Genomic DNA, 23,607 nt, shown 5'->3' on the forward strand with positions numbered 1-23,607 from the left:
ACCGAGAGATGTTCAGAATCATTCCTAGATCTTTAATAAAATTTCAGTTTCCCGGTAGGAAAAAAAACTGTAAGAGGTCTGAATTGCAGTCTATTCAGGGAAACAAACTTCTTTAGAAGAAAATGGTCCCCAGCAAGCTCATCCATTCCCTCACACAGTATGTTTTACTTCCCTAATAAGGCGTGCGCTTTGCCTAAGCAAGAGAGCATATAATAGTGCAATGTTGTTGGGTAGACTCGTAGTCCTATACCGTGCGGTAACGAGCACCGAAAGGAGTAAGATATCTCTGTAGAACATATTAAGGCCAAAACGAATGCAATGTTTATTCATTCATGTAAGAAATCCCCTCAATCTTAGGCTAAAGTCCGTGCTTGTAGGGCAGAGATACAGTTCGTCATCAATCTCGCAGGAGAGAGAGAGACGTAAACTGCCAGCACAGAGATACGGTTAGTCAGTTAATCCCGCAGGAGAGAGAGGACTAACCTACAGCGCATGACAGCGAACGAGTTGGTACTGGCTCGTTTGGACTGGAGGAGAGGAGTCAGAGGACAGTGACAGCAGCAGCTTACGATCGTCCGTCATCGTCGTCTCTTAACTTTATGCCTGGGTTGCCAGCTACCCTATTCTATGAAGAAAAAGGTCCGTTATTTTTAGCATAAAGAGACTCTCAAGCTGGTATATTTAAGCGAACAGAAAACGCAAATATACAGATGCGTTTGTGTCGTCAGAACACTACCATACAACGGTAAAAGATAAATCGGAAACTCCTGGAAGGCTGCAGGGAGTAACGATTAAATGTCCTTAAAATGGACCATAGACCTCTCGGTTGCCCATCCGAAGAGGTAACTACAGCAAGCGTATATGACTTGAAACCAACAGAAATAAAATAACGCAAGGCAAAATATGAAAATTAAATCACAATAAAGTTTGTTCATACTTACCTGGCAGACATATATATAGCTGAATTCGGAAATACAGCTACATACATATCTGACAGGCAAGTTTCATGAACAAAACTTAGGAGAATCGAAGCAGTCAGCTCAAGCTTCTTATGTTATTGGACATAAGCGTTCATTGACGTAGTCTACAAGTCTATTCTTGTACGAGTCTGCGAATGACGAATGAGAGCTCTTCCGAATCTTGTCAATAAGAGCTTATTCGCTTACGCAATATCAAGTTAATGAGATGTTTGTCAATGAGAACTAACCCATTTACGGGACAAAGAGATATTTTTGTCAATGAGGGGATACCCACTTACTTGACAAAACGATAGTATATTGTCAATGGGGGAAAGTCACTGAATTGACAAAACGTAATCCAGGAAGTCGAGCATTTTATTTTCCGATTCCTGTCTCAAACGAGGAAGGGGCAAGAATCCTGTTAAGAGACTGGGCTTACGTCAGGTAGAACGACGATGTTCAAATTCGGCAGCGTAGTCCCGACTAGGAACTAACAAAATCTATCATCTGAAAAGCCCTTTCAGATGGGCTAAAAAGCTGGCAAAATTATCCTGGGAAGAGGAAGAAACTCTCCAACCAGCTTCCTCTCCCGTATCACAACTAATGCCTGCTAAAGCTTAAAATTATTGGCAGTATGGCAAAGGCAGTCCTGTCTTGCGCTTTCCTGAAGAGCGTACTTTTGATGAGTGCCTTTGCAAGAATCCTACTGAACGTTGCCGAGAGTCCTGACGTGCAGGACATCGAGCCTTTATAACCCGTAACTGCCTTATCGCAAAGTCTTGACTGCGGTAGTGGCAACTTAATTTATTGGCAGAATGGCAAAGCTTGCGGTAGAGCAACGAGAACTTCCCTTGAGCTTTCCTTAACTCCATCCACCTATGCGGAAAAGCAATATTAATTGACAGAGACCTCTTGAGTTCACGAAACCCGATGTCTTGCTGGGTTTCGAAGAAGAAGTTGTCTGTTCACTTTAAGCTTACTCCGAAGCACTGCCTACTTCACATTCTTTGCAGGTGAGGTAGAAGGTATCATCGAAGGTAGAGGTAAAAATTCTTTAAGCCCAAATCTGAAACAAGAGCTTGAAGAGTTCAACAAAGAAACGTTCAGCCAGGCGGACACACCTGGCGTGCGCTGGTGCACGCTCGGCGTCCACTGGAGCGCGCTCGGCGTCCACTGGAGCGCGCTCGCGTCCATTGGAGCGCGCTCGGCGTCCACTGGCGCGCGCTTGGCGTGCACCCGCGCGCCCCTGGCTTGGGCGTCCGCTCTCAAAAGCTTACTACTACTATGACTTCTTTTACGTATTTCTCGGTGGAAAGACGGACACGAGTTTCAGGCGACGTTCGCCTTCTTACTTATCTCACTGAAACGCATAACGAGAGAGAGAGAGACGTGAAGCGTCCTCTTCTATAAAGCTTCTATTTAGAGGGCGCGAGTCCATCCGAAAGCTCCAACCCCTGCGCGGGGACGGACGAGAAGCAATCCTTCAGGATTCGTGCACGTGCACGCACTTAGGCAGTCTGGGGATTTTCATCAGAAAACTGCCGAAGGCACGCCAGATCGGTTGGGGGTTCCTCGTAACCCTCCTTCGGCTTTCGACATGCTCTCGTCCCTCGTTCTCCTGGGAGTCAAGCAGAGGTCCCGGCCTAGAGGCGAAACGAGGCCGATCTGACGCCCCAAAAACCCTCCACTACACAGGGGTATCACTGCACTTCTGCACTTCACTTTTACTCTCTAAAGCAAGCACTTTCGATTCTAAGTTACGAAATCGAAGGAGTATCAGAGAAAGGGCAATTTCTCTACAGACACTGCTTAGGCCCGAAGGCAACACTGCAGGGTTAGGAGTAACAATTACAGAAGTAGCACTTCACAGCAATGAAGGAGAGCGAGCACCTCTCGTAGACATATCATAGCCCGTAGGCCATACTACAGGGTTATGCAAAATAAAGTCTACAGGAAGTTTTAGGCAGGTTCACTACCCTGACTTTTGTTACTGATTAATTGCGTACATCGAATCATACGTCTTCCTTTACGAATTAAAACATGTTACTGATTAATTGCGTACATACGAATCATACGTCTTCCTTACGGAATTAGACATGTTTATGATTAATTGCTACACGAATCATACGTCTTCCTTACGAATAGACAAAGTCTCACACTCCTTACATGACAAATCTCAACAAAGAAGCAAGACCCATACCCCTCGTACATACCAAGTGCGAATCTACCGAAGCTTTCGGTAGCCACCCCCTATCTTTGCAGACAACCCCGTCTGAAACTAGCCTAACTAGATTCAGATATTTTATGCAAAAATGAATCAAATTCAAATCAATTTAAGATAGCGTATGCCTAGCCACAAATCCAAGTGAATAAATCAAAAGACAATTAGGATACTTAGCGCAATGAAGTTTCCAAAATCCTAAGACGGAGGTACTGAAAACATGTGTTTTACAGCACCGGCGACAGAAAATTATATGAATAGAAAATGGGAATGATTCCTGATACCCGCCTCCTCCCAGCGGCGGGAATGGGTACTAACCACCTGACTCCCACTGCGTGTGTCGTAAGTGTTTAAATTTCTGTCGGATTCGGAAAAATACAGCTATATAATATCTGACAGGTAAGTTTCATGAACAAATTTTGTTTAGAGCTCTAACTGGGCAAGGGATCTCTGCCTCTTGCTGCCCCACCAAACTAGAAAGTCCTTTCACTTCGAAGCTCCTGGGCCAGGGATTCGAAGGGTTTTCATTTTTGGCCAGAAAAAACGGGACTGAAATGAAACAAATTGCGGAGTCTCCTTTGAAGCCAACTCTTGATTCAAGGGCGTGCAACTCACTGATTCTTTTTGCCGTTGCAAGAGAGATCAGAAACAAACACTTTCTAGTGATATTACGGAACGAAGCAGTGTGCAGTGGTTCGAATTCATCTGATGAAAGAAATTTAAGAACCACATCTAAGTTCCAGCTTGGAACCTTAGGTACAAGTGATTTAGCTGTTTCGAATGAAACGAATGAGGTCGTGCAAATAAAATCCTTATCATTCGTTAGATCTAACCTCTGTTTCTAAAGACTGCTGAGAGCATACTCCTGTACCCTTAATAGTTGGTACTGAGAGATGCGACTTTTGTCTAAGAAACAGAAGGAAATCTGCAATTTCGGTCACAGAGGTACTGGAAGAGGACAGCTTCTTCGACCTACACCAGTTTCTGAAAACTTCCCACTTCGATTGGTACACTCGCCTCGAGATGATCTGCGGGCTCTAGCAATTGCGTTTGCTGCCTGGCGAGAAAACCCTCTCGCTCTGACAAGTCTTTCGATAGTCGAAAGGCAGTCAGAGCAAGAGCGGGTAGATTTTGATGGTACCTCTCGAAGTGGGGTTGTTTGAGCAGATCTATTCTGTTTGGAAGAGATCTGGGGAGCCCCTGTCCATTCCATCACCTCTGTGAACCAAATTTGAGCTGGCCAATACGGAGCGATCAGAGTCATCTTGGTTCCTTCGGATGCCACGAATTTTCTGACTACTTCCCCCAGTATCTTGAACGGGGGAAAAGCGTAAACGTCTATTCCTGACCAGTCCAGGAGAAAGGCGTCTGTTGCATAAGCCCGGGGATCCTCCACCAGGGCACAAAATGTATCTATCCGTTTGGAGAGGAATGTGGCGAAAAGATCTATTTGAGGCTTCCCCCAAAGGAGCCAAAGGCTCTGACAGACTTCTGAGTGGAGTGTCCACTCTGTGGGAAGGACCTGGAATCTCCTGCTCAATCTGTCCGCTCTCACATTCCTCTCCCCTTGAACAAACCTTGTTAGGAGAATTACCTTCCTTTGGTTCGCCCAAATCAGTAGATCCCGTGCCAGCTCGTACAGAGCAAAAGAGTGCGTCCCTCCTTGCTTCTTGACATAAGCCAGAGCTGTCGTATTGTCTGAATTTATCTGCACGACTTTTCCTCTGACTAAGTGTTCGAAGCTCTTTAGTGCCAGGTGAATCGCTAAGAGCTCTTTGCAATTTATGTGCCATGACACCTGTTCTGCCGACCAGGTGCCTGACACTTCTCTGGGTCCCAATGTTGCACCCCAGCCCGCCTCCGAGGCGTCTGAAAACAATGTCAGGCTTGGGTTCCGTACTTGCAGGGACACTCCTTTGTTTCCTTTAATGGAACCAACCACCACTTCAAATGATGTTTTATCTCTTCCGAGATTGGAAACGTGTCCGAGAGCTGACCTGTCTTCCAACTCCAACTTCTTTCTTAGGAAGAACTGAAGCGGTCGAAGATGTAATCTTCCTAGGAGAAAGACTGTTCGAGCGAGGAAAGGGTTCCCAGAAGGCTCAGCCATTCCCTCGCTGAAGTGCGCTCCTTCCCTAGAAAGTTCGATACTGTGGCACAGCCTTTCTTTATTCTCTCTTGAGATGGAAAAACTCGAAAACCCCGAGAATCCATCTGAATCCCCAGATAAACCACGTTCTGGCTGGGGATCATCTGAGACTTCTCGAGGTTCACGATCAATCCCAAAGACTTTGTCAATTCCAGTGTTGTTCGCAGGTCCTCCTCCAAACTGCTTTTGAGACCTGGCTCTGAGAGCCAGTCGTCCAGGTACAGGGAGACATTTATCCCTTTCAAATGTAAGTGCCTTGCTACATTTTTCATCACGTCTGTGAAGACTTGAGGAGCCGTGGACAGGCCGAAACACAGGGCCCTGAACTGATAATTTCTTCCTTCGAACATAAATCGAAGGTACTTCCTCGACGAATGGTGGATCGGGATGTGGAAGTATGCGTCCTGAAGGTCTAAGGACACCATCCAATCCCCTTGCCGCAGTGCTGCAAGGACTGAGGCAGACGTTTCCATGCTGAACTTCTGTTGTTCGACGAATTGTTCAGCGCACTTACGTCCAGTACCGGTCTCCATCCCCCGAGGCTTTTGTTACAAGAAACAAGCGATTGTAAAACCCCGGGGAGTTGCAATCCAGCACAAGTTCTATTGCTCTTTTGTCCCACATCTGTTCCACCATCTGACGAAGAGTATCCCTCAGAATAGGTCCCTGTATCTGGCGGACAATTCCCTCGGAGATGTTGTCAAGGGAGGAATGTCCTTGAATGGAGGATGCGATACCCCCTTCTTGATAATCGACATCGTCCAAGTGTTGGCTCCTATGTCTTCCCAGGCTTTCGCAAAATAATGTAGCCTGGCTCCTACGGGTGTCTGGAGGACAGAATTTTCACTTCCCTTTCTTAAAGGAACGGAAGGAAGACCTGCCCCTCTTATCGGTTGACTTCCTTCTGGCGATCGGTCTAGTTGGAAGACCTCCTCGAAAGGGCTGTTTCTGAGCTGGGCGAGCCACTTTCTTTTCCTCACTAGCCACAGGCCTATTCTTCCTTGAGGATTGTCTAAGGAGATCCTGGGTGGCCTTTTCCGTCAGAGGAATGCGCGATGTCCTTCCACCAACGTGAGGGAAAAAGGTTTTCAGAGAGAGGCGCAAACAATAAGGCGGCTCTCTGTGAATGAGAGACGGCCTTCGTGAGGAAAGCACTGTGCACCGCCCTTTTCTTTAAAACTCCTGCACCATATAGAGAGCATACCTCAGCCGATCCATCCCTGAACAGCCTTATCAATGCAGGCGAGGATGCAATTCAGGGGGTTTTGGGTGAGTTGTTCATTTTCTTGAGATTTCTTGGCCAGAACCCCAAGGGACCAATCTAAGAAGTTAAAAACTTCTAAAGTATGAAAAAGTCCCTTGATGAGGTGATCCGTTTCCGAAAGCCCCCATGTAACCTTCGCTGCATTCAAGGCGTGCCTTCTCGACGAATCCACCAAACTCGAGAAGTCTGACTCAGCTGAAACGGACAGAGATAATCCCATATCCTCTCCCGTTTCGTACCAAATTCCTCTCCTCCCTGTAAGTTTAGCGGGAGGCATACAAAAGACCGTCCTTCCTAACTCCTTCTTCTTCTTGAACCAGGAGTCAAGAGATTGTAGAGCTCTCCTCATAGAAATGGCAGGCTTCATTTTAAGGAAAGAGGAAGACTTGAGTGTTTTCGTGCTTGAAAACTGCGAGCGTGGCGAAGGGGGAGCAGCTGGCGTCAAAGAGTCTCCATATTCCTCCAACAAAAGGGACGAAAGAACTTTATAATTAGAAGATTCCATTCCTTCATTTCGTCCTCCGAGGCATCTTCTGGGTTGATAGGCTCGGAAGGAGGAAGGCTCTCTTTCTACTGACTCTTCTCTTACTCTCTTACGAGTGTCAGGCTCTTCATACGAGGAATGCGCCTGGTGTACAGTAGGAGTATCTCGCCTGGGAGGAGTAACGTGCTTGGAATACTCCTGGCGCCTGGCAGGCGCAAAGCGCCTCGAATACTCCTGGCTTTCAGTAGGCGCATTTTGTTTAGAATCCTCCTGGCGCGTTGTAGGAGTATTAAGTTCCGAGTACTCCTGGCGCCTGGCAGGCGCAGAGCGCCTCGAATACTCCTGGCTTTTATCAGGCGCATTTTGTTCAGAATACTCCTGGCGCGTGGTAGGAGTATTAAGTTCCGAATACTCCTGGCGCCTGGGAGGAGTATAAGCTTCGGAATACCCTCTGGCCGCCTGGGAGGAGTAAACGCCGCCTGGCAATACTCCCTGGGCCGCCTGGGAGGAGTAACGCGCCTGGAATACTCCTGGCGCCTGGCAGGCGCAAAGCGCCTCGAATACTCCTGGCTTTTAGTAGGCGCATTTTGTTCAGAATACTCCTGGCGTGTGGTAGGAGTATTAAGTTCCGAATACTCCTGGCGACCTGGGAGGAGTATTAAGTGCAGAGTACTGGTTCCTGGATCGCCTGTGAGGAGGAGTATAAGCTTCCGAAATACTCCTGGCGCCTGAGAGGAGTTATGTAGTCATAATACTCCTGGGCGCCTGGGAGGAGTATCTAGGCCCGACGACTCCTGGTGTCTTGTAGGAGTACGTCGTTCCGAATACTCCTGATCCTTAGCATGCGTCTGATGTTTAGTAGGCGCTTTCCGTCTCACAAGTGCTCTACTCCTAACAGGATCTTCCTCTTCAGCTAACTCTTGGCGCTTGATTGAAGATCTTGAATCTTGTACTGGCTCGTTGCGCCTACTCGGAGTCTGGCTTCTGGGTTGGCGCCCTACTCTTGACAGGAGTAGCTTCCTTTCTTACCTCTCTCCTGTCTAGCGCACCGCCCCCCCCAGAGATGGCCGCCTGTGCGACAACTCCCCTGAAGGATGCGTCGCGCCTGGCAGGAGATAGGTATTTAGATCTTTTAATAGGAAGCCTATCATCCTTCTTACGAGTAGGCTCTTATAACGAGTTCCTACTAACAAGGCTAATTGCTCTTGCATATTCTTCAAAATTTTCTTGGTTGAGGAATCTTCCGCATTAGGAGAGGGAGATCTGGAAGGCGCTCTAGGATCTCTTCCAGACCCAGAGTCTGACTGTATTCTCGCCCTCTTTATTACCGAAGGCGCTCCTCCTTCTGAGAAGCGCTCGGGACTCGAATTGAGCTCGTGCTCTTTCTTACTCCTCTTCAAAGGACGGGAAAGATTCGACTCCTTCCATCCTCTTCTCGGCGAAGGCGAACTCGACGACGAAAAGCACTCTCGAAGGATGCTTTTCCTATAGCGGTCCTTGGCAGTCGATACGATCGATTCTGCCGAAGGGACGCCTGATCGTTGGGGATCCACAACCCCCGTACGGCTTTCGACTTTCCTTCTCCTCCGGGCCAGGGAGCTTGGAAGAGGTCTAGGCCTGGGAGCGTCGCAGAGACGACCAGACGCCCCCTCCACTACACTGGGGACACTAATATCACTGCCACATTCACTTTCCTTACCTTCCAATGCTGCGACTTTTTCCTGCATTTTCTGAAGGGAAGCTCTAAGTTCTGCTATTTCCGAAGCAGAACTAGAGGGATTAGCAAGTTGTGAACGGGCTGAAACAGAATGGTTATTATCATCATAGGAAGAAGCTACAGAGCTAGACAGTAAATCATGAGAGGCAGACATTCTGCGGGTTTTATAAGCCGCCTTCCTCTCTCTATCTCTTTCTAACTTCTTCAAGTAAGAAGTTAGATTCTTCCACTCTTGTGCACTCAGATTCTCACACTCATTACACGTATTCTCAATCGAACATTCAACCATTCTACACCCCCTACAACTAGTGTGAGGATCTACCGAAGCTTTCGGAATCCTCACCTTACAGCCCTCATTCACACACACTCTGAAACTAACACTAGAATCAGACATATTCACAAATTCCAAAAACCAAGTCCAAAAAACAGTCCACGATAGCGAATGCCAAACAACGATCCAAGTACGTCACCAAATATCAGCGAGAGATGATCAAAAGCTTTGCGAAAAACGAATTCTAGTCAGGAGGAAGTAACAACAATGTTGATACAGCCGGCGACAGAGAGATTATGATTAGAAAACGGGAATAGTTCCTAGCCCTGCCACCCAGAGCAGGGCGGTAGATCACCTGACCTACCTGTAGCGAGTGCCGCGAAATTTGAAATTCTGTCGGGAACGACGGAGTCGATAGCTATGTATATATCTGACAGGTAAGTTGAATGTATGAAAATATCATGTGTGGGTTTGAATTGACAGGGTTTAGTGAAGTTTCACCGGGAAGGGAATCAGGTGGTAAGGATGTAGTTGGCAGTATGAATGAGTCTCTTCGGGAGTTTGGCGGGAGTGTAAATGAGGTAAGTGATTTGGTGGCAGAGTTACGAGAGATGTTCGGACAAGAGTTAGAAGGGGTAGATGAGATAGTGAATGGGATTTGGGGGGATGGTAGTGAGGGAGATAGTAATGGTAGTCTGCTGGAAGTGATCTGGGAGAAGTTGGTGGCGGTGTAACCGAGTGTGTATGAGGGCCCTCAAACAAGATCCAGGGGACCTGCATCTGAGCATCCGTGGGTGTTGCGGAGAGAGAGAGAGAGAGAGGGTGTAATTGCTGTATGGATAGTTGACGACTGCATTGGCTGTTGGTGAGTTTTGGCTGGGTTGTCTGCTGGTGGAGATCAGAGTTCTGTGTTTTTAGTGTTTTTGAGCCAGTCTTCGCTGAGAGCTGGTGAGAGTTAGTAGTGTCGGAAGCAGTTATTTGAAGGCATTGGAAATTGGTTGAGTTTTGTCTTTTGTTTTGTTGTTGTTTAGTTTTTTTTTTTTTTTTTTGTTTTTTTTTTTTTTTTTTTTTTTTGCTTAGAGTTGTTGTGCCTGTGCTGTTGTGTTGTTTGTGCAGTGGTCTTTTGTTGTGTTGTGTTTTGTTGTTATATGTGATTTTTTGTGTTGTTGTTGCTATTTCTGTGGCCTCAACCAGCGGACAGCACAGGATAACCACGGAGTAACTGGATTGATTGGTAAGTACGTACATGTGTTTTTTTTTTTTTTTTTTTTTTTTTTTTTTGTCCTGCTATATTTTGTTGTGTAAAGAAGAAAGTGTGACTGAGGGTGGGTTTGGCAGCTGGAGTGACTAGGTTAATGTGGGGAGGGTTTTGCCATTTGTTTTTTTTCTAGCTTGTGATTCCGCCACAATGTGCATTTGTACATCTTCCTCTCCAGTGATGTGTTTTTTTCTTAAACTGGCGGACCTTACAGTTTCGTCAGCCTGGGGTGCTGCACATTGATTTTTTTTATCCCAGCTCATACGGGTTAATGAACTGAAACTGTCTAAAACAGAAATTTTCATTTATTCATAGCATTCATGTAAATGGTGCTAAAAACCAGTTTTCCTTAAATTTTGGGTTAGGAAACTAAGGTCCATTATACATGTACAGGCAGTCCCCGGGTTACGACGGGGGTTCTGTTCTTGAGACGTGTCGTAAGCCAGAACATCATAAAAAATCCTAAGAGAACCTTACTTTTAATGCTTTGGGTGCATTGAAAACTATGTAAACTGCATTCTTATTGCATTTTTCATCAAAAAAACCTTCAAATATTGATTATTTTGCATTTTTGGTGTCACATTTCATCTGCCAGATCAGCGTTGTAGGTGTCGTAACCCTGGAAATAACGTCTGATGAATATAATTGAGAAGAGCCTTAACCTCGGAACGTCGTAACCCAGGGACTGCCTGTACTATTCTTGTTTGACTTGCCAGTGGACCAGATATGGATTGCTGCCAAATTATACACTTCCTTCCTTTCAGTACCCTTTAAATTAATAATGTAATGCCCCAATGATTCTTCAAATTCCCTAGAAATGCAATGGAATTTCTATTCTTAACTAACATAAGTATTAACGAAAAAAAGAAGTAAATCTGTATAAAATAAAACATTTAAGAGTTCAATAAATTTCATTTAGTAAAAATTCAAAATATTTTCTTGAAAAACTAACCACTTGTTGAAGTTAAATTCTTAGCAGCCAGGAAAAGTTGCCACTGGGGATTATCTGGATCAACATCTTCGTCGCTTTCCTCATCTTCATGGGTTGTGCTCAGAGGCATCTCTGTTCCCCCGCTGTCTTCTTCAGGTAGTGGCAATTCCATCCCCTCCTCTAATTCAGCCATCAATACTGACCATAACTGGTTTGTTATGCTACGTTTACTCCTGGAAGAATTGATTGCATTACATTATATACACATGACAATACAATCCATAAGTACTTTATGGGACACGTGCTACGCTGAACATTATAGACAACACAGTCATATGCAAGTCATTAAAAACTGTTCCATTACTACTGAATACCTGAGACGGACACTCTTCTTTGCGTGGAGAATCTGAAGCAAATCATCCTTCCGCAACTGTGTCAGTTTTTTCAAGGTTCTAGCATCTTTGAATATTCGCGAGCCTGGTTCATTGAAGGCACAAGCATTGTTAAACATGAGATTCAAGTCCTCCTCCAGCTCATCAATATTAGTGTATTTTTTACTCATGATTCGCTGAGCGATGGTTTTCAGATCTATTGGACGATCAATTATCTGGTAGTAATCAGGATACTTCTGCAAGAGAAAAGATGAATAAGGTGTTATTTTCATTAAATGTAGGCAAACAATATTATTACCCAAGTGTTCATGGTGTTGTGGGCACATTTCACATTATGAAAACTTAAAACTATCAATGAAAAAGTATGACAAAGTTGCCCTTCATAACATAAAGCATAACCAACAAAATAAACAGAGCAATCTCACTTCTCTTGATGGCAACAGACGAAAATCATAGGAATACAGTCGACCCTCAGGATCCATGGCAGTCATGACCGCTCCAAACAGCTCTTCAATGACATCTTCCATGGTCATGGGCTCACCATCTTCCTCCAAAATCATAGGAGCTGACATGGCTAAGGATGTTTTTGGTGGTCGGCCTCTCTGCACAGAAAGATTCTTCTTTTGAAAAAAGAGAAAGCGTTATCAAATGAACCAAGCTTTTTGAGTCTACAAACTAATAACAACAATAAATTGATGCAATTCTCTATTCTCAGTGGTTCATCAATGTCATATATATATGTTCTTGGAAGCAATGAAAGCAGAACAAATCATTTAGAAAGCAAATCTCAAATGCCATGTCATTTTTTACATGTCATTGGAGCTAATGCTAGTACCCTTACCTAGCACAAGCCTGAAGAAAAAGAGAAAAGGGGGAGATGTTACAAAAATACAGCTGGCCTCTTGAACAATCTAAGTATGGAAACCAGGTAAATGGAGGCAGAGGGAGAATTCTAAAGTTTGAATGTACAAGCAAAGTAAAAAATCACTAAAATGTGGTAATCTTTTGCATCTTACAATGTTGTCTGAGAGGAGGAGAAACTCTCACCTTGAGCTCTGTGGAGCTGTGACCAATCATATGCTGACATGATCTTTACCACACACTTCTTTATTGACTATGCATGACACTGTAGTTGTTACCGTACAGACTAAGTTTCTTTGGGCGAAAAGTTTTGTCTTCAAGCCAACTTATAAACATTCAAGGAAAATTCTATGATTCACACATGGAAAAAGCAATACAGACACTACCCTACTTATGAACATTCCGATATGAACAAATGTGACAGTAAATTTAAACTGTGTTCGGAGCACTACCCTTTGCCACCCACGAGTTCCAATTTTGTTCTGTATGCCTATGCTGCTTACTTACAATTAATAAAGCAGTACTAAAACCTAAAAAATACTCCACTGTATGTAGAGTGCACAGTACTATGCTGTGTTCTAGGATGAAAAAACATACAATACTATATTGACATTATATCATAGTGTACTTAAATAGGTGTAAAGACCAACTTACAAACAATTCAAGATATAACTGGCCATTCGGAATGTAACTCGTTCGCATGTAGGGTGGTGTCTGTACATATAGTATAGAATTGTCCGGCTAAAATTCATGGGCCACATTCCATCTCTATAGAATTCACGGTTATTCTGTCTACCTAATGCATCAATGACTTCCTCTCTTACATCTCAAACTTAAGACTATTCCCTCCACCTGACTTGGATTTATAGTAACATTCAACTATTACTTTAACCAAACACTGGTCAAAGTGATGCAACCTAGCTGATGTTACTCATCCTCAGATCTCGAGCTTCTTTTAAAAAACTCACCATTTTAGTCTGGTCAGACCTCCAGCTAGCTCTAACTTGGCAGACCGAGTGCAGTCAAAATGCATTTCAAACTACCTCAGAGTACAGTGGCATTCTGTATTACAGTATTTACAGTACCTGTAAAGCTCAGAAACAATCCGTATTGTGATTGATCTATGAAATTTAGAACAATCAAGATCATTTCCGCTTTGAAACAGTGCAATATAAGACAGCATGAAAACACACAATAGGTTTATTTAACGAGAAACTTTAATCATGAGCTGGGGCTATACTTTCTACAATCCCAAATAATCTAAGATCCAAAGAATGCCCGTTAGGTAAGCACATAACAGTAGTTACTCTTAATCCAAGAACTGTACACATCTTATCTTTAGTGAAAAAGTTACAGTGCCAACTTTACAAACACAAAATAAAATGGGACAGTTTGGTTCCCACTTACTTTCTTCATGTGCCTTTCATCCTCTTCTGCTTGCTGCTGCAGTCTCATCTTCTCTTTGTTGATCTCTTCGGGTGCCTTGTCCTTCGCCACTAGGAATATCTCGAATAGTTCGCAGGCATCCTTATATTCGTCGGTGGACTGCAAAGCCAGACATTTTTATTTTCCAAACCTTCAGACTAACGAACAAAATCATTAACATAACTTAAAAAATGTGACTATAAAAATCAGTTTTCCAAAACATCCCCTATCCCACTTCCTTTTGCTATTCTCAGTTATTACTGCTGTCAACAATCATATATATACTTGCTTCAAACGAAAGAAATAGTATCTATAATTTCTAGGTGGATAATCAAGTATTTTCATCACAGATGTGAAATAAAATGAGCACTCTAATTATTGGGAATAATAAAAAAAAATCTATTACTAGTAAACACAATGTTAACAACACACGTAAGCTTTGACAGTGATTAATCTAACTTGAATGCCTGATTATTTTCACAAATGCAAAATAAAACCATACCTTTCCTTACCTTGGCATAATACAGCTTGGCATTATCAACCAATAACTGAACATCTTTGCAGAACTCATCCAAGTCATTATAGACATCAGTTTTGATCTTCTGTTGAATCTTGAGCATGTCAATGGGATTCTTGATCATATCATAGTACTGAGGCTCCGTCTTCTTCTTCGGAACACGCAGGAATGGCTCACATGTATAGGTATCGTCATCTTTCTTTTTATTTCGTAACGCATCAAATATGAACTGGATTGTATCCACCTGGAATGATTTCAAGTGCATTACTGTAGATGCTCCAAAATTTTAAAGATCATTTTAATGTGGTATTTTTATGAATTCTTGGAAACAAAGTAATGCACTCCACTTACGAGCGTTGTGTCATTTCTGCGCCGCTTTGGCCTACCCTCTGCTAGGGGTGTGGCAGCGGGTGCTGGTGTAGCTGCCCCTGGGGAGGAGGCAGCAGTTGATACTGATCCTGCACTTCCACCCTCCCCTTCCTCCCCGTCAGCTGGCCGCTTGCGCTTCGGCATGCCACACCTTCCGATAAAAACAAAACTGTAAGAGGACGTCAGAAATATTAACGTACACATTACTCTGTGGAGAAAATACCAATGTCTTTACGCAGCATAAAATATAAATACCACAAACGCCATACATATTCTTAACTTTAAAATAATCTTCCAAATAATTTAAATATTGTTCTAGATCCCAAAACTTTTATTGGGAAATTTAGAAATTTATATATAGCAAAATAAAGTACACTGCAAATAAGCATACGTAGCATATGGTGCAATGATCAGCTTCAATTATCTACAAAATAATTCAACAGTCTTTCCACTAAGCAATCATGACATCAGCTACAAAGCTGTTCGCATATTCTGGCCAACAATCACGCTTTACATTTTCAGTAGTTACGCTAATTCTACGGGAACTGAGGACATTTCTCCTTGGATTTTTTAAACCTTGTTACGTATGTATATTCATAAGCATGTTTATGGAAAATATATAATGTAATTTTATGAAACACTTCTGTGATTTCCTAGGATTTTTGCATCCACTATGTTAGAGTATTCTAAAGTTTTCTACTTAGACAGGACCTCTTTGAAATACATTCTGTATATATTGCTCTCAAAGGAAAATCTCCAACATACTAAAGGTTGCGCTGTTACACTACAGTAAAAACTTCTGGGATTGTGGCAAACTAGAAAATAAAGGAAAAACCCCTTGCTTAGAATAGGATGCAATGATAATTTTTGTAACCTGTGGTAGGCTAACCCTTACCAACAGTAGCCTAAACCATCCTGATCCTTGGCCTAGTCCAAAGCACATAATCTCCGAGGTTGAGGAATGCCAAGAACAGGTTGTGACCTTGGAAAAAGGATAAATCTATCTAATCCAAGTTAGTCTCCACAAGGTTTATGTATGCTTGTCTATGGGCAGGAGGTAACTTTGCATAAAACAGTTAATATGATTTGTAAATTAAGATAAGACTGTCCTCACATCATCAAAATATACACATGAATATAAACCTACACTTTCATATATGAAGTACCTCATGGAGTACGATCCAACTGGGGAAAAACAATGCAGCTGCAAGCACAATTCATGTCTTAACAAACTATTGTTCTCAGCAAGTATATATGTATACTGTTGGTACTACTTACATGAACTTCTTATGCACTACCGTATTTCAAAATTACATTGCTAGCCTAAATATTAATTAAAGCTCTCATCAAATTAATACTCACACCTATAACAATTTTATATTTCAACTCTTTATATCTCACCTTCCAAAGTTTCCTATGTAGGTTTGCATGTTTGACTTTATCAGTGTCATTCTATCCAGACCTAGCCTAAATACTCCTAGGCTTACTACCAAATTTGTCAGAATGAAAAATAAACAATCATACAACAGTAACAATCAGTAACCAGTTCTAGAATACAGAGTATCATTATAAATAATTACCTGTACAGTAAAGCCCTCCTTTCTTTCTTAAAATCTTAGATGAAAACACATGACGAATCAACATACACTCCTGCAAGAAGGAGAGATAAGCCTAGTCTCAAAACTATTTCTGGTGAAACTGAAGACTACCTCCGCAGCCTGGTTCCTGCCACTTGCAGACTGCTGTATTTACAGCCATTTCTTGAGGTTTTTGTTAACATTCATGTGTTTTGTTCATGTTTATGATATTTCCAGTCTTTAGCAAATAAACTGTGGTCGCAGAACCATAGGGGTGTGGCAGTAGCCTTCAGTTTTACCCTATTTCTAACACTAGGCCTTAAAAATACCAAATTCTTTCATATCTCAAGATTTATATAAGATATATACAAGTAACCTAACCATAGGAATAAGTTTATTATTTAATACGTGCTGATAAAAGCAGTTTTACCCCTTGTACATGGATTATAGATATGGTAACTATGCCCTACCCAATAGAAAGTCGATTTAATGAAACATGGGTAAAACTGATGAAAATTACCATGCCCTTTCGATTCGGTAACTAGGGTAAAACACCGCATGGACTGGCCAACTCACCGACTACCACGGCTAGGCCACCCTCCGAAAAAGTACTTTTAACGCGTCCTGACATCGGAGATGGTCATCAATCACAAGTTGTTGTTGGTTAGAGAAGGAGCTAAAGACCTCTACTCTCCTTTCGAAGTAAGTATTTTAAGATTTAAACAGAGGTTAATGAAAAGTGTGGCCAACGCAGTGCCCACACCACCAAAACGCTTTCGAAATTTTTACTTACAACTCGGAATATTTAGAAGACTGACGCCATGTCGATGTTTGCGGAGTTGCTTGTGTCAATAAACTTACCATTTCCTGTGCTAAATCCGCACACCACTTGTACCCATAGACGCTGGGGCACTTTCATCATAACAATTGTACACCCGACCTCTAACCATACTTATCAAAGGGGACTATGGCATTCTTTGCGGTGTTTTGCGCTCTTCAATTGTTTATCAGTGTTGTCAATTGCTATGTCTTTACCCTCCAAACAGGGTATGAGACTTGCTATACACAAAACCGGGGAAAGATGGTGGATTGTCCGTGGTTAGACCGGCCAGCCTCATGATTGCCGCCATACTGGATTTCAAAACTGCCTTGAAAACATATTTTACGAAGAGCGTCACATGCTTATTTTAGTTCGTATCGGGCTTTCATATAGGGTAAAAAACCGCATGGTACTGGGGTGGACCATGTACGATCAATGTGTACAACCCCAAAAAAAGTACATTATAACGTGTCCTGACATCGGAGATGGGCATCAGACGCGACTTGTTGTTGGTGAGAAACGGAGCTAAAGACCTCTACTCCGGTGTCAGGACGCGTTATAATGTACTTTTCTTGGGGTTGTACACATTGATCGTACATGGTCCACCCCTGTACCATGCGGTTTTTTACTAGGTAGCTTTCAGTTTCACCGAAACAGGATAGAGTTGTATGGCATACCTAGCTACTACCTAATTCTCCCAGTGATGTACCCCACCCAAAACCCAGCATTCCCAACGGGCCCCCCTTACTGTAGGACAGAGTTCAAAGGTAAATTCTACCTGCATTAATTAGTAGTAGTACAGACAACCACCCAAAAAATAATGTTTAAATTGTTAATAAGCAACCAAAATACTAGCTATAGGAACCTGCAATTTCTCAAGAAATACCGGCCGTGTCTCAATTACTTAGTTTTAACTACCTATAGTTACCGTATCCTAGTCTGGGAGTAAACAAGCCGCCCTTAGGTACACGCCAGCGACGGGAGGCACCCTATGCTAAGGACGCCAGAAAAGACATTAAAAGCGTGAGAATAATCGAATATCATTACCCAAACGTGACGGGCATTACTCCAAAAGGCACCTGGTCCCCTTTTAAATAAACGAAATATACTAGGTACTACTAGGTACCGGCATGGTCAGGACAACGCGAATGTCATCGGCCCTCCTCCTGACGGAGTCGTCCACGACGTTAAAACGCCCCTGACAGGTTTATATATGTTTATTACATGAACTCAGACGTGCCAGCGGTATACATAATGAGATTTAATCATAATTACAGCTCAGCTGGAAGAAAAGACGACGGAAAAGGCTTGAAATAAGCGACAGATCCTGCCGCAGGACAACATAGGTCAGTCTCGCCTGGGACACCGAGAATGGCCTCTCGATGAATGCTTTTTTTTTAATCCTCTCATGCACTGCCATAATAAATTAACCCAGTGGCTTTAAGACGCCATTCTCATGCAGGTATTAAGTCACGCTTTCGCCGGTGTTAGTCAAGGGAACGAGAAAGATCTGGGTCAAAAGGGACCTAAGGTATAATGGCATCTTACCTCAAACTGTGTTTGGCTTTGTAACAAACAATAACATTGAACCGCCGGGATGGTTCTTTCTCCGAAGTCTGTTTTTTCTCATAAATTCCGGTGAAAATTAACATTTTTCATTCAGACTACTTCGTTTAATTATCATACATCCATATTTAATGTTTAAAATCCAAGAAAATGCGTATTCCCCATTCATAAATTGTGAATAAATATTGCATGTCGGGAAGTTTCAAAAATCAATAAGAACATCAGTTTTCCATGGTGGACATTCTTAATTTCACTGGCAGACTAACTTGGGTCTATAGTTCTAAGAATTTATATCAGATTTATCCCGCAGGGCATGAATGATATACGAGGAAATACCCAGGACCCTGCCCCGTTGTTTTTGGGGAAGCGCAGCGTGCCATCAAACGTCATTTTCTGGGAAGAAGTCAGGGACCACTTTGTGCGTCACTTTTCTTGCAATGCGATAAGATGGAGTTAAATTTCGCCCTAAAGATGAAATGGCGATTTCCAGAGATTCGCTTCTATTTTCTTTATCATTTGACGCGGGAATTTAACGGAGATTTAGGAAAGTAGGATTTAAAATTCTTCAAGCGTTGGTTGCTCTTTTTTTTCTTTTTGCCATGCATTCTTATTACGTAAGTCACTTACCCATACTAGACAAGGAAGGGAAGAAGGAACCATATTGCTTTTGTACTCATTCGTTACACATACTTGCATATATATATATATAATATTCTGATAATATACATATATTATATATATACGTATATTATATATATATTATACATATATATATATATATCAGGTATATATCTATATATATATATATATATATATATAACATATATATATATATAGGTATATATTATATTACATATATATCAATAAAGCACGAAAGTCTATACGTGCTTGAGAATATCACAAAATCCAGGTAAGCAGGCGAGTGTAAACCAGGACTTGGAACAAGTACTTTCGTACTTGATTCTACATTAAATTTTTCAAGTTCACACTTACAGATGTGTATATACAAAATTAAGTAGTTCAAGAAACTGTAACTCCGCCCACCGCTACTTAATTCTGTATATAAAGCTCTGTAAACTGTTTTTACCTAGTGTAAACTTGAAAATGTTGAATAAACTACGAAAGTATTTGTTCCAAGTCCTGGTTTTCCTCGCCTTTTTACGTGGATTTTATGATGATGATTATATATATATATATATATATATATATATATATATATATATATAATGGGCCAATAAGTTTACCAGCTACATAATTTATAATATATATAGGCTAACGACTTTGGAGCGGCGGACTTAGCCTATAATTAGCCTATTGGATAACCCGCCACTGGTCATATAGGTCTAGTTGAGACACATTTCACTTTACTTACCAAAAGCAATCATGATGATGATGACCCAACCAAAGATGAAGATGAATTCACCATTTGGTAAATTCAGTGCAATATAAAAGTACGTAGTCAATTCAGATTGCTATTCTCAAAAACTCACCATTTTCAGGATATAGACCTATATGGCTGTGCCATGTTTATAAAGCATAGGCGTAAACTGGCTCAAAAGCCTTGTTCACATGGATTAGCTTTTTCATTTTTCTAAATCTCGGCCTAATAAAAAGGGAGATTGCAGGTCGTTCTCAAAAACATATATATGATCTCAAAGACTGACCCTGACCCCATTAAAAATTCTTATTTTTGGGATAATTAATGCATTCGCGAGAGGTTTATCTCACACACCAATCCCAGAGCTCTTCAAGAAAGCAATGACCTTGTTGGAATGGAATATCTAGTTTAGGCCAAAGGCCTAGCGCTGGGACCTATGAGGTCATTCGGCGCTGAAAAGGAAACTGAGATTAGGTAGGTTTGAAAGGCGTAACAAGAAGAAAACCTCGCAGTTGCACATGAAATAATTGTTATGAGAGGGTGGGTATATAGAAGATGGAAGATAATATGAATGGAAGTACAGTAAAAGGAATGAAAAGGGTTGCAGCTAGGGGCCTTTAGTAATGACTATAGCGCACCCTTTGAGGCGCACTGATGGCGCTAGCCCCACTACGGGAACAATGAACCTTGTTGGTTGTGACATGAGTTCTCTCTCTCTCTCTCTCTCTCTCTCTCTCTCTCTCTCTCTCATAATTTGCGTCGTCGACCTTCACTGCTGTGACACCAAGTTGCTCTACATAATTCGAGAGAGACAGGGACAGTGAGAGAGAGAGAAGGATGGTTACCTGACCCAACACCTGGTGTACTCGTCTCTATACAATTATAAGGACTGAAATGACATCTTACAATAAAATTAACAAAAATAGATTCAACTGAGTCTCTGTGCTTCTCATCATTCATTCGTATTCCTTTATTTAACAAGTGGCAACATTTACAAAAGTTCACTTAATATACTTCATTACGACTACAACAGTCAAATAATAATAATAATAATAATAATAATAATAATAATAATAATAATAATAATAATAATAATAATAATAATAATAATAATAATAATAATAATAATAATAATAATAACAATAATAATAATAATAATAATCGTTACATAGGAAAATGAATTTCATCGGAAGGAAAAAAATAATAATAGAACATTGAAATGAAGGAATTCTTTCCTTGCAACTGTCAAAATTAATTTTACATAAAAAACAAACAAACAAATGGCACAAATGTATACTGATGATCTACGTTGTGATTTTAGTTTACAAAGCATTTTTATAAAGTTTATATCTTCAAAACATGAAACATTTTTTAAATTGATGAATTACCTGATGTTTGTAATTCAAAAAGTCTATTTGTGTATTTTTCTATTCACTACTAATACAGAAAGCCTGAATAACTATATAACATGTAACGCACATTGTTTTATGTAGAGATTTTCTAAGATTACACAGAAAAATTACAAACTGAAAGACTAGGGTTATGTAAATCAGAATGAAAATAATAAACATGATTAAGATACTAATCACCAAATGACATTAATTATTTAGTTATAATCTTTATTTTGCGCTCAACATTCCATCTGCGAAATGATAAAATGATAATTGACAAAGCTAAATATTGGATCGTCAAAAATCACTGTTTATGTTCGTTCGTAAACCACTTTCACGTAGCTTCTTAACCTGGTTTGAGGAGTCCAGAGGTCCACATGAGGTCTGCCATTCCCTTTAAGACCTTAACCCACTCGTGGGACGTCTGGGGACAGAGGTCCGTGCTGGCATAAAGCCAGCCAGCCGCCTCCGACAGCAGTTAATCCTTTTCTCTATTGACTCTACGAAAACTGGCTTCTCCTCTCTCCACTTCCATGCCTATTCCCGCCATTCTCTTCTCCACCTCCGCGTTATCATCCTCCACTTCTTCTTCTTCTTCTCCGTATTCCTCTTCGTACTCCTCCTCTTCCTCTTCCTCTTCCTCCTCTTCTTCCTCTTCCTCTTGGCTCCTAGGCCTAGGGCCTTCCTCGGAGCCCGCTGGCCAAGAGGCGGAGGCCTCGGCAGCCGGGTGGGAGACTTCAGGCGCCGCCTTCAGCCGCTCCTCTTCCCTCATCCTCTGAAGTTCGGCGAAGGAGGGCACCGAATTCTTCTTAGGGCGTCCCTTGGGTTTCGTCGGGGGCTCCTTGCTGCCGTCCTGCATTACCTGGAGTTTGGGGGGACGGGGGAGAGAAACAAGAGCGTCGTTGAGATCAATTAAGAGTCGAAGCTTCAGAGCATGAATCAAGGAAGTACAATAGTACAAAGATTAAGCCAAAACAAGGGAGAGATAATTAGTTGAAAGGATTCGTCGGTCTAAAAAGAGGTTTGGTAATCAACATTTTTTTTCTTTTTACAGATTAAGACGCAGATAATCGGGATTAATGACCTTTAATTGCTTCTAAAGCTTTTGATTAATTTTATAGTAAACTAGAAGGAACTGCTTGACAATTTAAGTTAACTACGTTACGAAATGCACTTGCTTTCTATATATATAAATACATATACAGACAATATTATGCATATATATATATATATATATATATATATATATATATATATATATATATATATATATATATATATATATATATATATATATATATATATATATATGTGTGTGTGTGTGTGTGTATAACTGAATCACGAAAGTTTGGAACGTGACAAATCCATAAATAAAGGTATAAGCCATAAAGGAAAGATAAACAACGGACTTTCTGCAAGATCTTTTGACTCGACGTCCTTTACTTAGCAGATGAACTGACTTACATGAGAAATTCAGAGTACAGGAAAGGTTGTAAAAATGACAGATAGGAATTATAAGGAGATTAGTACCTAGAATCCAACACACCTGGAGAATGAGTAAATTTTCCAAACAAGCATAAACATGGGTACGATTTAAGAACAAAAAGATTAAGTCCAACTGCTCAGATAGAAGGACAGGACAATTAAAGGATTATACAGGGCGACAGCCGACCACATTCAGATCTTTGGTAAACAAAAACATATTCACAAAACATATTAAACATACATATACAAAGAAAATATCTCTAAGGCAACTAATTTGTATTTAAGTCTGTAACTATATCTTTGAGGTCATTCTTAAACATGTTACAAATACAAGGGTCTAAATGGAACAGGCCACGACTAATATTAAAATTACAATGAGAAGTAAGTTGTATTATGGCAGAATCTAAAAGATTTTGTGATAAGGCATCTTTTGATCTGCAATTACTGAACTACCAATCCAATTTATCTAGTGGTTGTTTCACTTAAATGAATGAATATTGCAATAGATATTTACCCAGTTTTTACAGAATATTTATGCTGGCTTAATCTTACTTCTAAGTCCTTGCTCGACT

The 23,607-nt window shown here is 41.4% G+C and overlaps 2 protein-coding genes across 9 annotated transcripts in view; both read right to left on the reverse strand.

Annotated features, from left to right (window-relative positions):
• LOC135225597 (protein polybromo-1-like) overlaps window positions 1-18,899 on the reverse strand; it is a 102,478-nt gene extending 83,579 nt beyond the window's left edge. For 3 of the 6 annotated variants that reach the window (XM_064264891.1, XM_064264890.1, XM_064264886.1), the window contains exons 1-7: window positions 18,764-18,899; window positions 14,801-14,969; window positions 14,445-14,693; window positions 13,915-14,052; window positions 12,072-12,266; window positions 11,629-11,882; window positions 11,276-11,487 (exon numbers count right to left, since the gene is read on the reverse strand). In XM_064264891.1, the coding sequence (XP_064120961.1) occupies window positions 11,276-11,487; window positions 11,629-11,882; window positions 12,072-12,266; window positions 13,915-14,052; window positions 14,445-14,693; window positions 14,801-14,969; window positions 18,764-18,867 (1,321 nt within the window). In that variant the 5' untranslated portion in view covers window positions 18,868-18,899. Of the gene's footprint in view, window positions 1-11,275; window positions 11,488-11,628; window positions 11,883-12,071; window positions 12,267-13,914; window positions 14,053-14,444; window positions 14,694-14,800; window positions 14,970-16,398; window positions 16,686-18,763 lie in introns of those variants that run through there. The other 3 variants (XM_064264888.1, XM_064264887.1, XM_064264889.1) reach the window with 3 other exon arrangements.
• Window positions 18,900-21,104: 2,205 nt separating this feature from the next.
• LOC135225599 (proline-, glutamic acid- and leucine-rich protein 1-like) overlaps window positions 21,105-23,607 on the reverse strand; it is a 38,058-nt gene continuing 35,555 nt past the window's right edge. For all 3 annotated transcript variants that reach the window (XR_010317036.1, XM_064264892.1, XM_064264893.1), the window contains one exon: window positions 21,105-22,412. Coding sequence is in view for 2 of the 3 variants with exons in the window: in XM_064264892.1 (XP_064120962.1) it covers window positions 22,029-22,412 (384 nt within the window). In the remaining variant the exon portion in view is untranslated. The remainder of the gene's footprint in view (window positions 22,413-23,607) is intronic.

Source organism: Macrobrachium nipponense, chromosome 13 (assembly GCF_015104395.2).
Source record: "Macrobrachium nipponense isolate FS-2020 chromosome 13, ASM1510439v2, whole genome shotgun sequence".
Taxonomy (NCBI): Eukaryota; Metazoa; Arthropoda; class Malacostraca; order Decapoda; family Palaemonidae; genus Macrobrachium; species Macrobrachium nipponense.